The sequence below is a fragment of the Chinchilla lanigera genome, unplaced genomic scaffold (assembly GCF_000276665.1).
Source record: "Chinchilla lanigera isolate Chin_1 unplaced genomic scaffold, ChiLan1.0 scaffold00177, whole genome shotgun sequence".
Classification (NCBI taxonomy): domain Eukaryota; kingdom Metazoa; phylum Chordata; class Mammalia; order Rodentia; family Chinchillidae; genus Chinchilla; species Chinchilla lanigera.
The window spans coordinates 923538-931750 of NW_004955578.1; the positions used below are offsets into that span (position 1 = coordinate 923538).

The following is an 8213-nucleotide window of genomic DNA, read 5'->3' on the forward strand; positions in this document are numbered from 1 at the left end:
AGGCTGGCCTTGAGCTCACTTTGTAGCCCAGGCTGGTCTCGAACTCGCAATGATCCTCCTGCCTCAGCCTCCCGAGTGCTGGGATTACAGGTGTACGCCACCACGCCCGGCTGAGCCACATAAAGAGCTTGGCACAAGTGGTGATTGGCTCGATAACCGTGATTACTACTCTTGCCTTGGGGACCTGGCACGCGCTTCTCTCTGCTCATTCATCCTGGAGGGCCTGACTTTACAGTGGGGCCTCAGAGAAAGTCCCGCCGGCTCGGAGAGCGGATGAGCTGTCCCCGCTGCTGCCTACTAGTGCCCTGCTCTTCACAGAGCATACAGCCACCTCACAGGATTATTGGGGTCATTTCTGGAGCCAGGTAGCTCATGGGCCTCAGGAGGGGCAGGGCTGGGACTGTCATGGCCGTCATCCTGTCCCCGGCATTGCCCGGCCTCGTGCAGGTGCAGGGTCGGGATCAGGAGATACTGCTGAGCCTTCCCTGCTGCCCACCTGCTGACCCTGCAGGCGTCCTGCCACGTGGCACACCTCTTCCTCCCTCTGTTAGACCCCATTCCATTTGGCTTTCAGAGCTTAGCCTCAGAGAGCGCCCCCTGACTTCCAGCATGGCCAGGTGCTGCCCTGGCTTCCCCAGCCCCCGTCTGTCCTCACGGCGGCTGCCATCGCTAGGTAGGGTGCCCCTGATGGTGTTCACCCCGGCACAGAGGAGGCAGGGTGTTGAGTGACTCAATGACTCCCTATCCTGCCTCTGACCTTCACAGCCCACAGGGGTTTTCAGCCGCCTGGGGGCCACTCCAGAGACGGATGAAGATCTGGCATGGGACAGTGACAATGACAGCAGCAGCTCTGTCTTGCAATATGCCGGCGTCCTGAAGAAGCTAGGGCGGGGCCCAGCCAAGGCCAGTCCCCAGCCGCCACTGACTGTCAAAGCTAAGGCCACGAGCTCGGCGACACCGGCCGCCACCCCAACTCTGCGGCGCCTTGCCCTCTCCTCCCGCCCCGGGCCCGAGAGGAAGCCGGAGTCCCTGTCCAAAGTCAGCATCATCCAGAGACTGGGCAAGGCCGCCCTTGCGCCAGAGGCCCAGGACAGCCAGGTCACGAGCACCAAGAGTAAGTCTTCGGCCGAGGTCAAGGTCACCATTAAGAGGACCCTGGTGGGGCCCCGGGGGAGCAGCTCCAGCGAGGGCCTTGGTGCCCAGATGGACCACGCGGGCACCGTGAGCGTGTTCAAAAGACTGGGCCGCAGGACCTTCTAGCCCACGGAGGGCAGGTGCGGCCCCTCGGGCTCCTGGCTCCTTCTGAGTCTGCCTTGAGGGCCCGCTCACCCCCCTGCCAGCTCTGGATGGCCCTGCTTGTCTCCCTCGGGTGTTGGCACTGGGCCTGGGCCCAAGCCCTCAGGCCGAGCACCGGTTTTCCTGGGCTGGGTGGTCGCTGCGGCCTGGCCTTGCCCGCTCTGGGGCTTTCCCTCCCTCCCTCCTGCCCTCTGTTCTCTGCTCTCTGGCCAAGGCCTTGGCAGAACCCACGTCCTCTCCCGAGTGCCCGGCGCCCCTCTCTGCCACAGCCCCTTCTCCTCTCTCAGCGGCAGCTGCTGCCGGCTCCTCGCTTCCCTGTGCTCCCTCCGCCCACAGCGGGTGTCTCGGGGGCTCCTGGCTGCCCACACCCTGCTGTCCCCCCCCGCCCCCGCTGTAACTCTGTCTCTCTTCACCCCGTTCATTTCTCTTCTGTTTTCTGTCCCTGTGGCAAGGCCCGACTGTGCGCTGTGTCCTGCCCGACCCTCCTGCACCTCCGGCCTCCCAGCGGCCCCCTCGTCGGCGGTGGCGTGGAGCCCGTAGAGACTGTTAGCCGCCTCCACTCCCAGGCTGGAGGGGCCCCCAGGCCCTGGGCTGCAGCCGGGCGCCTCCATTTGCCTGCCCTGGGCATCTTTTTGTGTGAAAGTCGGTGCTGGGGGGTGGCCAGGGTCAGCGGGAAGGGAGGCCAGTTCGGACAGAGAAGACAACGGCTGTTTTAATATATTTTTGTGACTTCCAAACTGTTTCCCTGCCCTCCTTCAGGGTGAGCGCAGGTCTGCTTCTGTATCGCGCACAGCGTGGGCGGGGCTCGGGGAAGGATGGGTCTGTCCCCACGCAGGTCGAGCTCCTGCACACAGGAGGGCCACACGTCAAGGGCGGTAATGACCGCGGTCGCCATTCAGGGTGGCCCCCACCCCAACAAGCAGCAGTGGTTCTGTCACTGTGCCCTACCCCATGGATTCCTCTGTTTCTGCCACTCTGCCTGCGGGTGGCTTCTAACCAGTGGGCTCCGTGGGTGAGGGAGTGACTTCCTGTAGGTGTGGCTGGTTCCAGGAGCTGGGGAGCCTGTGGTGGGCGGGGCAGTCCAGGGCCCATCCACACGCAACCTCTGATGAGGGAGACAGCGTCCCATGATGCCCAAGACCTGAGGGCTGGGAGTGGCGGGGCCAGCCCGTTGCAGGGTGGGAAGGCCTTCCTGAGGATGCGTTAGCTGCACGGAGCGTGAGAAGTGGCTCTCTGCAGTCACGGAGGAGGAAATTGTGGCAGGGGACAGCAAGGGGCGCAGGCCCCAAGATGAGATGAGGGCTACGGGCAAGGTTGCGCATGAGGTGGAGGCTGGGGGGCCAGAAGCAGATGCTCTGGACACGGAGACCCAGGGCGAAGTGTATGGAAGCTCTCCAAGAGCTCTGGGTTCGGGAGGTGTAAAGCAGGGCAGGGGTGATCGGAGCGGCTGTGTGTAACAACCAGGGCTCCAGCTGTGGTGAGGAGTGGGCTGCCGGGAGGGCAGAGGTGGAAGCTGCCACAGTGGGGAGCAGACGGGGCAGACACGGGTGTGCTTCAGAGGGGCCCAGGCGCAGGCGTGCTGCGGGGTGGGGGATCATGGTCCCACGAAGCTTGGTCCCACGAAGCTTCACCCTGAGTGTGTGAGGGATTGGCTGGGGGGAGGGAGCAGGGGAGAACTAAGCTGGGGAAGCTGAGACAAGGTCTCGATCGTTTATTTATTTTTAATGGGGGAAATATACATAATGTGAAGTACACCACCTGAACCATTTTCCAGCATACTCAGATCATTAACCACGTTCCTGTGACGTGCCCGTTAATGCGGTCCGTCTCCGGGACTTTCATATTCCCAGTTTGCTGGCCGTTTTTGGTTTTGCAGTGTGTCTTCCTGGGAGCCTACGGTGTGTCAGGCTGTGCCCCAGGACCAGGTGTGGGGTGAGAGGGGCTAGACCTCTAGGTGAGGGACAGCAGGAATACTCCCCTGTCCCCGCGAGGACCTGGGCCAGGCCTTCGCGGAGCTGGTTTGGGTCAGGCATCAGAGGACTGGGAATGCTGGGGATGTCGGGTCCTGGGGGCTGCCCTTTCACGTGATGCCGCCAGGGGGCGCTCTCACAACGTGTGCTTTCCTGGCTGAGCTTCAACTTCGTTTTCCTAGGAATTTTCTCTAGTTTTACCTCATGGGGGATTTTAACAGCCAGCAGGGCTGACTGGCTGGTTCCTAGTTACTCTACTTAAGAGCACATGGTGAGTTGCTGTGTGCGGGAACTACAGTGATACAAATCGTACATAGCTTATTTAACCGTGGAAGACTTACTTGCACCAAGTAAGCTCTGTCGTTGCTCTTTGCAGAGGCTCCAAGAATGTGAGCTACTGAAGGTCTTGTGGCAGGACTGGGGTGGAGCTCAGGGAGCTGACCCAGGATCCTCATCCTATGCTGTGTCACCTCCCTTGCAGATTGAACTGTGGTGGTCCTTTGTGGGGGAGGCAGGTTGTAGGACAGTGGTTTGTGATTCTTTGGTTTTTTGTTTTTGTTTTTGTTTTGTCTTTTTGAGACAGGGTCTTGCTATGCAGTTCAGGCTGGCCTTGCGCTCACTTTGTAGCCCAGGTTGGCCTTGAACTTGCAATGATTCTCCTGCCTCAGCCTCCTGAGTGCTGGGATTACAGGCATGCACCACCATAGCCAGCTCTTTTTTTTTTTTTTTTTGGTACTGGGAATCGAACTCAGGATCTTGTGCTTGCCAGGCAGGCACTTATGTCACTGAACTATATCCCCGGCCCTTTTTCTTTTTCTTTCATTTTTTTGGTTTCTGTGTACACCTCCCAGAGAGGTGTGTGTAATGCGTACACCCGTGAAGTGGGGAAGAAAGTAGTGCACATACACATGCGCACACATATTGACAGCCTCCTTAATTTATTCAAGTAGTCTCTTTTTTGCAGGAAATTCAGGTCTCTGATCTCTTGCTACTGTAAGTAGTGCTGCAGTAAATGACCTTTACAGGTGGGATTGATTTAGGGTAAATTAAAGAACTTCAGCACTGACTGTCCTTCCTTCTGGGTTTTTTGTTTGTTACTGTCTTCCAATAATTGTTTTATTTTTATTTTTATTTTTATTTTTTGGTTTTTCTCCGGTACCGGGAACCGAACTCACGACCTTGCGCTTGCCAATGCAGGCGCTTTTGCCACTGAGCTAAATCCCCAGCCCCTGTTTGTTTGTTTCTTAAGACAGGGTCTTACTATGATGTTCAGGTTTGCTTTGAACTCACTATGGAGCCCAGGCTGGCCCTGAATTCATGGCGATCTTCCTGCCTCAGCCTCCCTAGTGCTGGGATTACAGGTGTATGCCACCAAGCCCGACCTCCTGGTTTTTTTGAGACAGTGTATTGCTAAATTGCCTAAGCTGGACATGAACTTGGGATCCTCCTGTCTCAGCCTCTAGAGTGCTGGGATTAGGGGATTGTAAATTGGAGAGCAGTTTGGGCAACTTAATGACACCTTGTCCCAAAATAAAAAGGGCTGAGGATATAGCTCAGTAGTAAAGCTCTTAGTTGGCATGTACAAGGCCTGAGGTCAGTCTCTAGGATAGGGGGCGGGGGTGTTGCCATCAAAACCACTTTATTTTTAAACCAGGTGTGGTTGTGCACACCTGTAATCCAAGTACTCGGGAGGCTGAGGCAGGAGAATTGCCACAAGTTCAAGATCAGCCTGGGATACACAGTAAGTCTAAGACAAGCCTGGACTACATAGCAAGACTGTCTCAAAAAGAACAACAACAACAAAAAAGCCTATTGGGCATGGTAGCACATGCCTGTAATCCAAGCACTCAGGAGGCTGAGTCAGGAGGATTGCCATGAGTTCCAAACCAGCGTACATAGTGAGTCGAAGGCCCTGAAACATATAGCAAGACCTTGTCTCAAAAAAAATTTTTTAGTACATGTTTACGGTATGTAAAGATTACATTTATCCTGAGTTGGTACAAATATATAACAAATGTGATTATTTGTATTTTTTCTTCTCCCCGCAAGCCTGTTCATTTAAAAAATCATTTAATTTTATTTTTGATACCAAGGATCAAACACAAGGCAGTCACACTGAGCTACATCCCACCCTTTTAAAAAATTTTCAAGCCAAGAATAGAGCTCAGAGGCACAGTGCATGCCTGGCAAGCATGAGATCCTGAGTTTGATTCCAGGTACCCAAGAAATAAACAAAAAATTTTTAAAAATTTTGCCAGGGCTGGGGTATAGCTCAGTGGCACAGTACCTGTCTGGCAAGCACAAGGTCCTGAGTTCAATTCTAGGTACCAAAAAACAAAACAAAAAGATAAAAATTTTACCAGGTGCACACCTGTAGTCTCAGCACTTGGGAGGCTGAGGCAGGAAGATTGTGGTGAGTTCCAGGCCAGCCAGGGCTACATAGAGTTCAAGGCCAGCCTGAAATACATAGCGAAACCCTGTCTCAAAAAGAGAAAAAAAAAAAAAGTTCAAAACTATATATATAATTTTTAAAAATTTTGACATGGGGTCTAAGTTGCCTAGGCTGGACTTGTTTTATTTTTTTTTAAGTGATGACTCTACATTATTACTTAGTTTGTTTTATTTATTTGTTTGTTTGTTTGTTTTTGGTACTGGGAATGGAACTTAGGACCTTGTGCTTGCCAGGCAGGCACCGTGCCCCTAAGCTACATCCCCGGCCCTCTGGGCTGGACTTACATTTTCGATCATTCTGTTTCAGCCTCCCAGGGTGCTGGGATTGCTGGTATGCACTGATTTGTCTAGCTAGTTTTTTCTTTTTCTGTTAAAGTAGTACACTTTGTATTTTTTGGAAAAGTTTTAGAGTTACAGAAAAAAGAACTTAATACAACTTTGCATGGTGGCGCATGCCTGTAATCCCAGCACTCCGCAGGCAGAGGCAGGAGGATCACCACAAGTTCCAGGCCAGCCTGGGCTATGTAGTGAGTTCGAGGACAGCCTGAACTGCATAGTGAGACCCTGTATCAAGAAATAATAAACAAAGAAACAACAACAAAAAGTACAGAGAGTTACCATGTATCTCACACCCAGTTTTCCCTATGATTACCTAGTATGGTATGTTTATTACAACTAGTGAACCGATATCAACCCATTAGTATTAACTAAAGTCCACAATTTTTTCAGAGTGCCTTAGTTTTATCTAATGTTCTTTTCTGTCCCAGGGTCCATATTACATTTTATTTTTTACTTATTTATTTTTTTGTCTTTTTGAGGCAGGGTCTCGCTCTGCAGTTCAGGCTGGCCTTGAGCTCACTTTGTAGCCCAGGTTGGCCTCGAACTCTAAACAATCCCCCTGCCTCAGCCTCCCGATTGCTGGGATTACAGGTGTGCACCACCACCCCCGGCATAAAGCATCTTTAAAACAAAAAAAGTACTAATTTAGTCACATAAGTAGTGACTAAGTAGTATTATTGGCTTAAGTACTATGTTTGGATTAATTCATTCAAACAGCAATTCAAAGGTTCAAGAAGATATACAGTAGAACCATTCTGCACTCAGATTGGCAAAAATCTTCACATCTGAAGGGTCAGGGAAGCTTTGAGCCCTTGCTTGCTGAATATATACACTGCTAATGCAGCATAAGTTGTACCAGTCACTGGAAAACATGACTGAGCTAAAGTCGAAGCTGACGTACTCGCCAACCCAGCAGCCCCTGCGCCGAGAAACGGACTCGCGCAGGCGCGCCTGAGGGTGCTCCAAGAAGCGCATTGCGCAACCGCACAGACTTGGAAGAAACCCAGGCTTCGCGTCAGCCGCGGGGGCGGCCAGCACGTGGCACAGTCATTCCAGTTACACAATGAATCACTCCAAAGCTAAGTCGTCTAAATCAACAACCATGTTATTATCTTTCATGGTCATGGGGATTGACATGGCTCAATTAGGCTGTTACTACCGCCCGGCTGTCATGCGGCTGCGATCAACTGTTAGGCTTTCTCTTTTTTAAAAAATATTTTTTTATTGGTACATTTTAGATATACATAATGATAACATTTATGATAGGGAATTTGTACCTGTACACGATATATCTTTTTTTTTTTTTCTTTTTGAGACAGGATCTCACTATGCAATTCCGGCTAGCCTTGAGCTTACTTTGTAGCCCAGGCTGGCCTCCAGCTGGAAGCAACTGCCCTGCCTCAGCCTCCCAAGTGCTGAGATTACAGGTATGGGCCACCATGCCCATCTTCTTTTTAATAAGGTGAGATCCCAGTTGTTGATTCTTTGTGATAGTTGCTGTGTGATCAGGGTTTTATTCACAAAGTCTTTGCCTCCACCAGTGTCTTCAAGAGTTTTACCTATTTCTTCCAGTGGATTTAATGTTTCTGTTTTAATTTTTATTCTTGCTATTTTTTTGTCTTTTTGAGACAGGGTCTCACTGTGCAGTTCAGGCTGGTCTTGAACTCACTTTATAACCCAGGCTGGCCTCGAACTCAGAATGATCCTCCTGCCTCAGCTTCCAGAGTGCTGGGATTACAGGTGTACACCAGGATGCCCGGCTTGGACATCCTTGTCTTGTTCCTGATTTTAGAGTAAAAGCTTTCAGTTTTTGTTTCTTTAGTATGATGTTGGCTATTGGTTTGTCATAGATGGCTTTTTATAAAGACTATGTATTCTCCTTTTCTCTAGTGTTTTTATCATGAATGGGTGCTGGACTTTGTCGAAGCTTCTTCTGCATGTATTGCAATGGTGGTATAGTTTTTGTCACTGGCTCTGTTAAGATGGTGTTACATTTACTGATGTATGTATGTTGAGCCATCCCTGCATCTCTGAGATGAATCCAACTTGGTCCTGATGCATAATCTTCTTGATGATTTGCTGCACCCTATTTGCCAGGATCTTATTGAGGAGTTTTGTATCTATATTCATTAGGGAGACTGGCCTGTAATTCTCTTT

General features: G+C 51.4%; 1 protein-coding gene across 7 annotated transcripts in view; it reads left to right on the forward strand.

Annotated features, from left to right (window-relative positions):
* The window catches only part of LOC102015359 (chromosome unknown open reading frame, human C19orf47), a 20031-nt gene extending 17998 nt beyond the window's left edge, over positions 1-2033 (forward strand). For 5 of the 7 annotated variants that reach the window (XM_013509656.1, XM_005414057.2, XM_005414059.2 and 2 more), the window contains exon 10: positions 766-1842. In XM_013509656.1, the coding sequence (XP_013365110.1) occupies positions 766-1260 (495 nt within the window). In that variant the 3' untranslated portion in view covers positions 1261-1842. Of the gene's footprint in view, positions 1-765 lie in introns of all 7 variants that reach the window. The other 2 variants (XM_013509655.1, XM_013509657.1) reach the window with 1 other exon arrangement.
* The last annotated feature ends 6180 nt before the right edge of the window (positions 2034-8213 follow it).